General features: G+C 50.4%; 1 protein-coding gene across 2 annotated transcripts; it reads right to left on the reverse strand.

The window, feature by feature from the left end:
* Window positions 1-1,403: 1,403 nt before the first annotated feature.
* On the reverse strand, window positions 1,404-13,322 carry NRAS (NRAS proto-oncogene, GTPase). Of its 2 annotated transcripts, none has more exons than XM_059867504.1 (5): window positions 13,155-13,322; window positions 12,298-12,476; window positions 11,170-11,329; window positions 9,824-9,947; window positions 1,404-2,486 (listed from the first exon to the last, which is right to left on the reverse strand). In XM_059867504.1, exons 1-4 carry the CDS (start codon window positions 13,263-13,265, stop codon window positions 9,828-9,830), a joined length of 570 nt encoding a protein of 189 aa, XP_059723487.1. In that variant the 5' UTR covers window positions 13,266-13,322; the 3' UTR covers window positions 1,404-2,486; window positions 9,824-9,827. The 2 variants fall into 2 exon arrangements, with proteins under 2 accessions (XP_059723487.1, XP_059723486.1); XM_059867503.1 differs by lacking the exon at window positions 1,404-2,486 and adding an exon at window positions 7,678-8,709.
* Between the last annotated feature and the right edge of the window lie 743 nt (window positions 13,323-14,065).

Genomic DNA, 14,065 nt, shown 5'->3' on the forward strand with positions numbered 1-14,065 from the left:
CAGCGTGGCTCTGGCACAGCTTCTGCCTGGCACAGTCCCTGCTTTCCCTGCAGTGCCCAGGTGGAGCATCCTCTGGAACCCAGATGCTCTCACTCCACTGCTGGCAGGCAGCAGTCCTGTGCTGAGGCCGAGCTGGCCTGGAAGGGCTCTCCCTGCACCTGCAGGGCTGCAGAGGGACACAGGGAGGGCAGCACAGCCTTCTGCTGACCAGTCAAGCAGATATTCCAGGGACTCAGAGCACCAGGCTTTGCTATTTTTTGCCCGTGAGTGCCCTCTCTGTGGCCCTCAGCATGGGTGGTCATTTCAGGGATGCCGAGTTCCATCCCCCTGTGCTCACAGCTCCCCTTGTTCCCCAGCAGGGTCAGACAGCTGGGACACTGCAGTCCCACAGAGCCTCTCTGCTGCTCAGACATGGGGGCAGCAGCACTCTGAGGCCCAGCCCCTGCCCTTCCCTCTGACCCAGCAGCTCAGGCTGCAGCTCTGGCATCACAGCTGCTGACTGCCCAAAGCCCAGCCTGTGGAACACACACTCCAGAGTCCTGACTGCACGCATTCATCTGCCTACAAAGCATCCCAGAAATGTTTAGTTTGACCTTTCATCTCTTTGGTGGATGGAAATTACACTCAGGAAGGTTCACAACCTCCCCTTGATTGTGCAGGGCCAGGTTTTAACACCAGCTTCATGTGCTGGGACAGTGTCTCTGACACCACAGCCCTGCAATTCCAAACATGCTCCTGTCAGGGCTCTTTGGGGCTGTTATCACCCAGGGCTCTGCAGTCACCTGCCACATGTCCCTCTGCACACCCTGCAGAGCCTGGCTGGCCCTGCTCCTGCTGCCATCCCCTTGGGGCTGCAGCTCCCCACAGCTGAGCTTCACCAGGGGGACCAGAGATTCCTGAAATCCCTCTGAGCCCTTCCACAGGGATTCACTGATGTCACTACAGGACACATCACACCCAGGAGAGACAATATTTTCCTTCAGTACAAGCAGAGGAAGGTTTCAACAATTACACAGCTTCTTTACTGCGCTATCCAAAAACATCTCCAAGCGGGAAGAAAAAGGCCCAAAGGCCCCAGGGAGGTCCCCTGGACACCACACATCCAAATCTCTGAGGCTGTGGGCCTGGAACCTGCCCTGTGGCCCCTTGGCTCACACTTGGCTTTCAGACCTACCTGGAATTCTCACCCGAGACATCTCAGCAGCGTTTGCAGAGCCTCAGTAACACCCCAGAGTCCCCGAGCACAAGGGGCCAAGTGACTGCCTGGCAGCTCAACACTAATTTTACTGCTTTCCCTTCCCTGTAATCAGACTCTCCCACTCTAAAAGGAGAGTGGAGATCAACTGTGGGACTATTTAAAGTGCAGCCACAAGCACTTGCACTGAAACAGCTGAAAGCAGGGCTCAAATTTAATTAAATTTTATTCCATTTAATTGATCAAATTTAATTAATCATTTTCTTTAAGTCAGGTTTGTATTTTTCATTTTGTGAAGTGTCACCTGGTGTCTGGCCAGATTTCTGATTTCCAGGGCAGCTGCACCTTTCTAATGTGATCTGTGGAATTCAGTCTTTTAAGAGAGACTAAAAGCTGATACCTTCTGTGCTGAACCAAAGGTTTAAAGGAAATTCCAATCAGAACAGGGGCTGTGGATAGGTACAAACCATGTGCTCTCACCTGAGCTGTTGAGGTTTTTCCTGAGGGAGGGATGTGTTTGAAAGCCTGGATTTTACCCCCAGGGCTGCCCAGATGTCCTCACTTCTTCACAGCTGAAGCCAACAAATAAAAGGAAGGTGCAAGGAGCCACAGTTTGCTCCTGAGCTTGTCAGGAACTGCCTTTTCCAAGCTTTGTGCCATAATGTTGATTTGATAATCAGTTCTGGATGTGGTGAGCCACAGCTGAGGTGTAGCTGACAGAGAGCAGCTCTCAGTCAGCCCAGGGTGGGTCAGGGAGCTCCTGCCTCAGCCTGGGTCTGGCACAGCAGCTCTCGGCTTGGGAGGCACCTCCTGCCTCCCTCTGAAGCAGGTTGTTTCCAGCAGGTTGGCTTTGAGGGCTGTACCTCCTTCAGGGTGTCCTCAGACCTTCTTCAGATCTCACCTGCAACTGGAAATCACCTCCTGTGTGAAGAGAGGCCAGAATTTGCTGTGTCCTGCCTGCTGCCAGGACAACTCTGAGCTCCTTACTGAGATTCCTGGTGGGAAGTGGTGAAACTGAACAGGGCAGGAGGATAAAAGAGTTTTGAGGTGAAGAAGAATCTTTCCCTGTTTGTGCTTCTATTCTTGATGGCATTGAAAAGCTGCCCTGGAATAGGACAAAGCATTTGGGCTCTGGTTTAGAGGGTGGCTTTGGTCAGAGCATTGAAGGGAGCAGAACCTGGAATTGTTTGGAATTCTATGTGCATCCAAGGGATTCCTGTGCCACGTTTTGCAGGAGCAGCCATGGAAAGCTCTTGTCCAAGAAGAAAGCTGGAATAGGTGAGAGAGTCACCTGCACAAATAAAATAAAATAAAATAAAATAAAATAAAATAAAATAAAATACAGAGCTGGAAATGAGAAGCCGTGGATTTTGTCCTTAGGAGCACAGGAATCCAGTGAGGTGAGACCTGGAGCAGCTTCTCCAGCTGAGATCATTTCCACAACATCGAGAAACTCTCTGGAAGAGATGTTCCCATTATTTGATGGGCACAACTTCAAAACAAGCTGGGTGACAATTGAGAAATTCTCCAGAATTTAGGGAATTTTACTCCCCCTTCCCTGTTATTCCCTGAAAATATAAATTTCCCTCCCTCCAGCTGCAGGGGGGCAGCACCAGGGTAAAGCTGGGATGGTGGGTCAGCTTTGGTCTCCCCCTCATGCTGATAAAATGTTCAGGTTCTGAATTCTTCTTGCTCTGACCCATCCCCAAGTATGAGAGTCCCCACACCACATTATTGTTTAACTGGGTCATTCAAGGCCCATAAAATCTGTCTCCTCTTGTTTGCTCTCCCACAAGGACTAAATCAGCCCTTAACCCTCCTTGGGTTCTCAGGATTCACATCTGAAACCAAAAATGACCTTTAGGACACAGAGGTCATCTTCCTCAAGAGAATCTTGGTCTTTTGATCCCTCAGCTTTTTTAATCACAGGGTGAGCTTGGGTGGGCTCATGGTGGAAATCTGAGTAAAGCCTGAGCATGCTGTGCTAAAGTTAGATCCAGGGCCTGTGCAAGCTCAAGGGCTGACACAAACAGCCTCTCTTCCCACTCTTTTCAGTTGGAAAGTGAGGGATTCCCACCCAGAGGCTTTGGAGTGCCTCTAAACGCCCCCACTTTTACCTCTGAGCTGCCCTGGTTCCACCCAGGTCCAGCCAAGGGAGAATGCTTGGACCAGAAATTTGGGTTACTGAGCAGGATCTTCCTCCAGCTTGCACCCACAGAGGCCAGGGGCAAGCTTTGCTAGGAAATGTTTAAATTCCTGAAGAGGAGGAGCCTGAAGAGGAAGGGATAAGGGGGATCTCACCAGGGCATCCTGGCCATGCTGGGGCTTGGATCAGGCACTGGGGAAACCCTCAGCAGATTCTCCTCTCCTCAGCCTGGGGTAATCACACATCCCCTGAACAGAGAGAGACAGAGCTCTCCCAGGATTCTCCTGGGAAGCTGTGAGAAAGCTCAGAGAAAGAATTAAACCAATTATTATCTCAATCTCTGCACCTGGCAGGCAATCTCTGTTTGTCAAAGATGTTTACAAGAAGGAGTTGTCCCTTCTTGACCAACAGGTGAGAGAAGATTCCTAAAGGCCAATCAGGTCCTAGGTCCAACATAGTTTCTGTGAGAACTGTGGATTTCTAATAATAAAGTGCTTTTCATGCCTTCTGATGAGTCTCTGTGTCACCTTGGGCTGTCCCCAACACCCCTTTGGTGGCTGTTGCATTTGTGGGGTGCCCCATGGCAGGAATGATGGATCTGACTCCATGCTCTCAGCAGGCTGATTTATTACTTTTGATACTATATCATATTAAAGAATACTAAACTAAACTGTACTAAACAATACAGAAAGGATACAGACAGAAAGCTAAAAAGAGAATAATGAAAACTCCTGACTCTTTCCAGAGCCCTGACACAGCTTGGTCCTGCTTGGCCAAAGGGTGAAAACAACTCCCAGCAGAATGCAATGACACAATCACCTGTGGGGAAACAATCCCCAAACTCATTCCAAAGCAGCAAAACACAGGAGAAGCAAATGAGATAAGAATTGTTTTCCTTTTCTCTGAGGCTTCTCAGCTTCCCAGCAGCAAAATCCTGGGTGAAGGGATTTTCCAGAGAATGTGAATGCCACAGGTGACCCCACCTTGCTCTCAGTCATCCCCTGCACAGACCCTGGGCTGCTGCAGTCTGTTCCAGGGCACAACCAAAACCAGCTCCTCTGGTTTTGGGCCAGGGAACAAACCCCCTGCAGGGAAACCTCTGCAGAAGCCAAGGAACCCTGGGGTTTTCAGCAGGCACCCCAGCTCAGGGTGGGAATGTTCTGGCCACAGGCTGGACCTGCAGTGGCAGGAACTGTGTGTCCCTGCTCCTGGGGATCTGTTTTTAAATTCCTGGCATAAACCCCAGGTTGGACACCAGGTTTCAGTTGCCTGACACGAGGTCTGAGGAGAAATACCCTTGAAGCACATTCACTGTGTGCTCTGACAAAATTTGCCTTCTTGCAGGAGGGAAGGCAACAGGGAAATATTTTAGAAGACTGAATCAAGCAATGTAAAGGCTAACAGAGCATGGTTTGGGCACAGCAGTAATTTAACAGCTGGTTTTGCCATTGGAGTATCAAGTAAAGAACTGACTCACACTTTTTAATGTAAATCAGCATGAGAGACCCCACTGCAAACAGAGATTCAGCAGCAGCAAGATTAAAACAGGACTGGACCAAGGCTGTGGCAGTCTCAAGGTCACTCTCACTGCTCATTGATGCTCCAGGGCACATCTGTGACAGAGCTGCCCCTGCCCCAGCACAGAATGGAGCAAATCCCACCCACAGACAGAGGGATCTGTGAAAAACCTCCTGTAACTCATGGATCCTGCACCCAGAACCCAAAGAAAACAACCAAAGAATTCAAAGTTTATTCTTTAAAAAAGTTATTTAAGAAGCAAAATAATTTACTTCAATCCAAACCAAAAGAGATGCATTATTGAAAGCAAAGAATTAAACAAAGTAACAACAAATTAGCCCTTGGGTTAAAAGTCCAGATCCCAACATTTCCTGACCATCCTGAGGGTTGCCACAGGCACACACTCAGGGTTTGGAGTTTGTGAGGAGCACAGGCAGGTCAGAATGTGATCCCCCACAGGCCTGAGGCCACTTGAAATCCAATTCTAAGGCTGAGCTGTACTAAAAATGATGGCAGCTTAAAGATCCTGGTTAAAATCCAAAGTCCCAGCAAGGCAGGGACAGAAGCTGAGCAGTGGTTTGAGCAAGAACACGGAGTGAGGACACAGAGAAACACCCCCAGGATTCCCCTGGCTCCACTGAGCTGAGCTCAGCCACAGCAACAGAAACATTTGTTCCAGTCATTGGCACTTGGAGGTTCTGAACAAGAGCTTTACCCTTTTTTAATATTTCAATATTTTCAATATTTTACATCAAAAGTTCTTCATGTCTGTTCTGCCCAGTCAGGGCAGTGAAATCAGCTTGGCACTAGTGCAGAGCTGTGCTGTTCTAAATAACAATATTTGGACCAAACCTACTAAACCAATTTTTCCAGGGACCTGTCTTGTGCAAAACCTTCTGTGCTTATCTTCTAAATAACTCTCCCCAAAGTTCACAGGGTTTTGTCCTTCCAGTTCTTGGCTGCCACCAAGCCCAGGGTTCTCTGTGAGGCAGCTGGAAACAAATCACAACCACTCAGTTCACTCCTGACCAGTACAACACCCTGCTTTTGTATTTTTTGCTGGATTTGGAACTACATTTATGGACTTGGAAGTATCACCTGTGCAGGTCAGCTCTGCAGCACCCTAAAAACTGAAAAAAATCCTAAAAACCATTCCAAAGGTTCCAAAGGTGACACAAATACAGACCTGTCCTCACCAGGGCTTTTTCCCTTTTCAGGTTTTCCAGAACCCAAGAGAAAGGGAACAGCAAAGAGCAGCAGATACATTTTCCAGTCAGTTCCCACACACTGCTGAGAATTCCCAGCTTTGGAGCTCCAGCTGGTACATTTTACTGTGGAGCACTGCTGTGATGAACCTCCATCCAAATAACTCCCCAGGCTGACCACAGACCCTTCAAACATCAAATGCCAGAGGCTTCCCACGGCCACAGGCAGCTGAGCTCTGGCCAGGGAAACAATTCCTGCATTTCCCAAGAAATCAAACCCCACCCATGGACCTGGGTTGCAGAATGTCACCGTTCAGTGTCCTCACAGACTCCACACTGCCCCTTCTGCTGGTCCTGTGTGTATCCCAAAAGCTTTTCCCCATCTCCCAGGGCTGTTTTGAACTGGCTGCCCTTGTGCCCCACGGCTCTTCAGGAGCAGACCCTCAGGGAAGGCTTAGACAGAAAATCCTCCTGACAAAGCTTTCTCAGCCCTGGCTCTGCAGGGTGGCAGCTCTGCCAGGTTTGACCTGCACTCATGGAATGCTCTGGGCTGGAAGGGGCCTTAAAGCTCATCCCACGGGCAGGGACACCTTCCACTGTCCCAGGCTGCTCCATCCTGGCCTTGGACCCTTCCAGGGATGGGGCAGCCCCAGCTTCTCTGGGCAACATCAAACAAACTGAACTCGAGCCAATGGCCCCCACAATTCTGCCCACCATTGTGTGTACGTTGCTGGAAAATAATATTTTATGTTAAATTTTTTGTGGATTTAGTTCCTATCAGTCACATCAGTCAAAGTTAAAATAAATTGAAAAAAGTATTTCTAAAGATTATCACAGATAAAGCAAATGTGATGCAGATTGATCCTCTTCATTCCAAGAAGAGAATGAAGACTGTAAGTAGTGAGGGAAGCAACAGTAAAAGGAAAAAATTCTTCCCTCTCTGTCTGCTGCTTTCCACTGCCCATTTGAAATTGAACACTCCAAATTAAGATGTGTGACTGACACCAAGAACCTGAAACTGAGCCTCCTGCCACTGCCCTGCTCTGCTGGCCTGGCACTGACCAAATGCTCCCTCTGTTGGCTGAGGGCTCCTTCCTCCTCCTCCTCCTCCTCAGAGCTGAACTCAGCTGAGCTGAGCAGGGCAGAAGCCAGCCCAGCAGCACCAGGACAGAGCAGTGAGCACTCCTGGGCACCAGGGAACCAGGGGAAGGGCTGGCTCAGCTCACAGGAGGGCTCTCAGCTCACAACTCCCTCGCTCAGAGCAGCCCTGGACTCCACCAGTCTGCCCCAGAGCTCCCGTGGAGCCATCCCTGAACTCATTCCCTTCCTCATTGTGCAAGGATGCTGCAAGCAGAAGCTGGCTCAGGTCCTGTGGCAGCTCTCAGCCCCCTCCCCTCCATCACAGAACCCCAGGATGGTTTGGGTTGGGAAGGACCTTAAAGCTCATCCCATCCACCCCTGCCATGGCAGGGACACCTTCAGTGGCCCAGGTGCTCCAGGCTGGCCTTGGGCACTTCCAGGGATGGAGCAGCCACTTCCTGCACCCCTGACAGAGTCAGCCTCACCCCCCACACTCCTTCCCTGGCAAGGAAACTCCAATTTTACAGTCTAGAGACATTTTGAAGAGACTTTTTACAGTCTGTGGTAAGAAAATAATTCAGAATAAAACAATTTGCAAGTTACAGAGAGAGCTGAATAGCAGCTGTCCAAAGCAACCTCCAGTTACCAGATTAATGAGTGAGAAGCTGTCCAGAAATGTTGGCAGTTCATGTTAAAAATGAACAGTTGACAGGTTTGGTCCAACTTAGAAGAGATCTGAATGCTGCAGGAAAACAATACAGAATATAAACTGTTCCACCCACAAAGAAAGTAAAACACAGATGCAGTGTGTCCCCTCCCTTGTCCAAGAGTCTCTCAAGTGCCTGCTGGACCTTCCAAATTCCTGCTGGAGGATCCTGTCAGGCCCAGATCACCCACAGCACACTTGCCTGCTTGACACAATGAGCTCCCAAGAAATTCCAGTCCTTGGGCTTTTCCTCAACCCAAGGGACAACTTCCAATCTTCGTAGCAAACAGGCACTTGGTTAGGAAAGGTTTTCCTTTTTATTACAGAAATGGAGGATCAGGGAGGTGGCACTCCTGGCACTGGAGATGTTGCACTTTTGCTGTACAGGTGCACAGAGAGCAGACACCCAGCTGAGAGGGGACAGGGGCAGTCCTGGTGGCACAACCCCGTGTGACACCAACCGTGCCACTCCTCTGACAGCACTGCACGGATTCCAGCACCCAGGGGACACACAGCACTTCTAGCTTTTACTCTAGAGGTAAAGTGTCATCTTTTTCACAGCATTTAGTCTCTATAGTTCACTGTTGTGACTGGATTTCTTCTGGAACCAAGCCAGGTGACACAGTGAGAGAAGAATCCCAGCACATGCTGAGGTGCTGCTGCCCCGTGAGCTGAGCAGGGAGGTAGATGCCACAGATGTTCTCTTCAGATGGAGCACAGAGAAGGACCTTGTGCTAATTAATGAACTCTGGTGCCCAGAGTCTGTCACTGGCACCCAAACACTGCAGGGATCAGCAGGAGAGGCAGCACAGATCGAGGCTTGTCCAGCAGCTGCACCTGAACCACGTTTTCTTGGCATCTGGAACAGAAAGGCACCTCCAATTAGCACTAATTAGCTCTGGGGTGGATGTGCAGTGCAGCAGTGCCAGTGCTGAGCTGGTCTGGCTGTTTTCACATCTCTCAGGGAATGGTTGAAAGGAATTTCCTTTAGCTGGGGACTCAGATTCCATAACTTGCACCATTTTATTTGGGTAATCCTGGAATCAGCATGTTCCAGAGGAACACAGCTCACAGGGAGCTGTGCAGGAGTCAAACACTCAGCTGGGCACACCCCTCTTCAAGGGGTTTCTTCAGAAATTGCACCTGCTCCAAACAGTCCTAATGGTTTCCCAAAAGAAGGAGCCAGAAAGGAATGACACAGCAAATCACACATTGGAGTTGGTGGAAATCATGGAATGTTTTGGGTTGGAAGCAACCTTAAAGATCATCTTGTTCCATCCACCCATCAGCCAAAAGGGTGATGTGAATGAAAATTCCTTTGTTTAAGCTCTGCCACCAACTTAGAGGGGAATTTTTCTTTTTTGAGCATTAAAACATTGTAGGATCCAATTGCAGGATCCATTGTAGGATCCATTGCAGAATCCAATTCTCTGGGAATCAGTATGTGTCACGGATATATTTTATGGAAAATCCTTTTGCCAGAATTTTTTCTCCTGAGAAGCTGAGAGGCCTCAGAAACAAAATGGAAACAATGATTCTCTGCTGCTGTGGAATGCAGCAGGTGCATCTGGGATTAATCTCATGTGGTTGTTTTTAATTAATGGCCAATCCCAGCCCAGCTGTCTGGGACTCTCTGGTCAGTCACAGGATTTTATTATCATTCCATCCCTTTCTATTCCTTCCTAGCCCTCTGATGAAATCCTTTCTTCTATTCTTTTAGTATAGTTTTAATATATCATTTTCTTTGAATATAATAAATATCATAAAATAATAAATCAGCCTTCTGAACCATGGAGTCAGGATCCTCATCTCTTCCCTCGTCCTGGGACCCCTGTGTACAGCACCCCACTTGGTGACCCCGAGTGAGGAGCATTCCCACAAATACGTTCTCTAAAAGGGGAAAACCCTTTTATGGGACATTTAGCAGCTGCTGGGAGGCAGAGGAGGCAGGGCACAGTGGGGCTCCAGCTCACCTTCTCACATGACAAGGCAGGACAGTCCCATGCAGCCCTGGTTCCCATCCTCGCTGCTGTTGAGCTTCTTCATCCGGTACTGCCGGATCTCCCTCACCAGGGTGTAAAAAGCATCTTCCACACCCTGAATGCAAACACAAGGTCAGGGATTTTCTTCCCTCAAGCTTTTGAAATCACTGATCTGACCATGCCAGAACCCCTGAATGGATTTGAAAGACACAATTCTGCAGGAAGAGCAGCCCCCAACTGATCCCATGGTTCCCGAGAGGAGGAATCCCATTTGGGTGTCCCAGCCTGACCCCTCCTGGGGTAACAGCCACTAAAATAAACATGGAAAACTGGATCTCAGGGAGGTTCCATGCAGGAAGCCAGACACTCCTAATTTTAGAATTCTTAGAATTCAGCTCTTCAGAATTTTCTGGCTGCTGCTCAATAATTGCACCTTCCCTGCTCTGTTCCCCTGCTCCAGGGCTGGCTGGAGGCTTTGGAGAAGCCCATAAGTCCAGTCTGGGGAATTCTGTCTGCCATCATAATCTGCTAATTGGCTTTCATTAACGAGCCAAGAGAACCCAGCAGGTCTGGGGTGAGTGAGCTGAGCCTCTGACACTCCCCAGGGAGAGCAGCTGAAACTCTGCTGCTCCTCCTGCCAGCACTGCACCGTGCTGAAATTGGCTGGAATCAAAATTTTAACATCATTTGAAGCAGTAGAAAGTAGCTGGGTTTCTTTTTCTTCTGTGTGCTTTGTGAGACTTTATAATAAAAAGGTTTTTTATTTATTATGGTTAAAATGTGGTTTTTATTAAAGACATAAGTATTATTTTTTAGGAATTATTTTGCAGGTATTTGTTTCTTATTGGGAGGCCTTTTTATGGTTTTGGAGGTTTATTAAAAAGGGTTTTTGGTGGTTGCATTTGAATGTTTTGATAGTAAAGGTGAATTTTAACATTTTTTGGGGCATGTATTATTTTTTCTAGTTACATAATTTTCCATAAAACCACTGCAGGTCTCTTTATATTTACTGGTATCAGTTATGTTTGTTATTTTGAGTATTTTTTTTCCTAGTTAGTCTTTAAGTTTTATTTAGTAACTTCGGGGGAGTAGAAATTTTTTTATTCTCTGTTATTTATCAACATGACCCACTTGAAAGGAAGTCAGGGCGAGTCTGAAGTGATTCCTGTACTGACCCAGCCCAGAACTCTTTCAAACTGAGAGTGAGCGGGGAAATAAAAGCAAAAAACTGTAAAGGGATTGAAAAAATGCTTCTCCTGTAAATAAGGCAAAAGCAGATGGGAAAATGTCCTTGGTGCATTTCCCAGGAAGAAGTCAGGCCCTGGGGGAGCCCTCACCTGTCTCGTTTTTGCAGAGGTCTCTATGAAGGGGATTCCGTAGCTTTTGGCCAATTCTTGGGCCTGTTTTGTGTCCACTGTCCTCGTGGGCAGATCACACTTGTTCCCCACCAGCACCATGGGCACGTCATCTGAGTCCTTCACTCTCTTGATCTGTTCTCTTTAGGAAGACAAATTATTCAAAAAACAACATTAGGAAGTATTTTCCAAATAGAAAAACTGGTTTAGTTCAGTATTCAAACAACCTTGTGGAACAAAAACACATTAAAGGTGCCTCAGGGGTCAGCAGGATGGCCAAGCACTTTGTACACTTCATTTTCTGTCCAAGGATAACTCACTCTGGATTTCTCACCCGTTTCCTTACAGATGATATTCTCTAGCTGCAAATGGCATCTGATTCCCAGAATCCCAGAACAGCTGGGCTTGGAAGGGCCCTCTGGAGATCACCCAGCCCGACCCCTCTGCCAAGGCAAGATCACCTGGAACAGGTGATCAAATCCTGGAGGGTTTGGATTTGTCCAGACAGGGAGACTCCACAACTCCCTGGCAGCCGCTCCAGGGCTCTGCCACCCTCATAGAAAGAAGCTTTCCCTCATGTTGAGGTGGAACTTCTTGTGGTTTACTTTATGGCCACTGCTCCTTGTCCTGTCCCTGGGCATCATGGAAAAGAGTCTCAGACTGTTCTCTTGGCACCCCTTGGAGATATTTATATGCATTGATTAATAAAAAATAAATAAAACTGAATAAAAATCACCCCAATCTTAACTGACTAAAGGTGGTGCTGAGGCCTGGCCCAGGGTGCCCAGAGCAGCTGGGGCTGCCCCTGGATCCCTGGAGGTGTCCAGGGCCAGGCTGGATGGGGCTTGGAGCACCCTGGACTAGTGGAAGGTGTCCCTGCCATGGCAGGGGTGGAACTGGATGAGATCTGAAGTCTATTCCAACCCACCCCTGTTTGTGATTCCATGCACTGGCACTGAACAGTGACAAACCTTCCTGAAAGAAGTGGGAGATTCAACATTTGTCCATTCCTGAGCCTTCCCTGAGGCACTCCAGTGCTTCACTCAGCCAGGGTCCCTGCCCTGTCCCCCTGTCCCCGCGCTCCCTGCCCCTGGGGCAGCCCAGCTGTACCTGTAGAGGTTGATGTCGGCGAAGGATTTGCTGTTGTTGATGGCGAAGACGCAGAGGAAGCCCTCCCCTGTCCTCATGTACTGGTCCCTCATGGCGCTGTACTCCTCCTGCCCCGCCGTGTCCAGGATGTCCAGCAGGCACGTCTCGCCATCGATCACCACCTGCTTGCGGTACGAGTCCTGCAACACACGGGCACCGTGAGCCCTGCGCTGCTCCCGCCACCCCCGGGACACGGGGGAGACGTAAATATCATCATCAAAACGCAGGAGGAGCTTTGCCAGCTCTTCTGCAGAAGCTGTGGCTGCCCCTGGAGCCCTGGAAGTGCCCAAGGTTGGACAGGGCTCGGAGCAGCCTGGGACAGGGGAAGGTGTCAGGGTTGAAACTGGATGAGCTTTAAGGTCCCTTCCAACCCATGTGATTCTCATCCATCCCTGATGAAAAACCATCACACCTAAACCCACAGTATTTTAAAAATTACCGAAACAATCACATTGTAAACCATGCCCAAACGACCCCATTTTAAACGAGGCTCTAAGCCCTCTCGTCCTTTGTTACAAAACCCAGAACTCCTGTCGCTTTAAAGAAATTCCTCCACAGGAGACGAAAATAAAAGACGATCACGAACACCCTCCCTGCGAGCAGAACCTCCGCCCTGCCCAGCCCCGTGCCGGCCTTTTTGGTTGCCTGTGGCTGCTTTAGGAAGCCCGAGGGGAACGGGGGAGGAACCGCTCCCAGAGCTCCGGGCCGGGCCGGGCTGCGCGGAGCTGGCGGCGGATCCGCTCCCGGCCCGGCGGAGCCTCCCCCGCGCTCCCGTCCCGCGGCCCCGAGCCCGCACCGGCTCCCGCGGCCCCGCGCACCTCGATGGTGGGGTCGTACTCGTCCACGAAGTGGTTCTGGATGAGCTGGATGGTCAGCGCGCTCTTGCCCACGCCGCCGGCGCCCACCACCACCAGCTTGTACTCGGTCATGGCCCCGCGGCTTCGCCGGGCCCGGCCCGGCCCCGCCGCCGCCGCCGCCCCGCGATCGCCCCGCGCCGCTTCCGCCTCCCGCCCGCGCGTCACCGCCCGCGCCGCTTCCGCACACGCGACACGGGCGCGACACGGGCGGGACACGGCGGGACACGGGCGGGACACGGGAGGGACACGGGAGGGACACGGGAGGGACACGGCGGCACCGGCACCGCGGCTCCGAACCGGCAGCGGCACGGAGCCCGAAGCGCGGGGCTTTAAACGGGGAACGGCACCGGCCCCGCATCGCGGAGCTTTCAAGGGGGAACAGCCCCGGGCCCGCGGCCCCGAACGGGAAAGAGCACCGGGCCCGGATCCCGGGGCTTTCGAGGGGGAACGCCACCGAACCCAGCCCCTGTGGTTCTTAAACTGGGAATGACATGGAGCTCTCGGGATTTGAGAAGGGATCGAAGTCAAGCTTTGTGCGTTTTAGGAAGCTGATGAACAGCTGGGGCTGGGCGGTTCTGGGTGAGGGTCTGCAGCGGGAGCACCCTGCACTCGGGGCGATTTTTGATGCCGAGGAAGGGTCTGGCTCAGCCCCTGGGAAGGGAATTGCAGCAGGGGGATCACAGCACCGACCCTGCTGCCAACAGCCCCCGCCAGGGAACCGACCCGAGCTGGGCACGGATGAGCACAGGGAGAGCACAAAAATGGGGTTGGACACCAATTAGAAGTGATGTAATTTGTAGCCAATGAATGCTGCTGTTGTTATTATTGTATAAACAGTGTAGGGTTGGTGATGGGGCCTTTCAGGGGAACTC

Source organism: Haemorhous mexicanus, chromosome 25 (genome assembly GCF_027477595.1).
Source record: "Haemorhous mexicanus isolate bHaeMex1 chromosome 25, bHaeMex1.pri, whole genome shotgun sequence".
NCBI classification, from domain to species: domain Eukaryota; kingdom Metazoa; phylum Chordata; class Aves; order Passeriformes; family Fringillidae; genus Haemorhous; species Haemorhous mexicanus.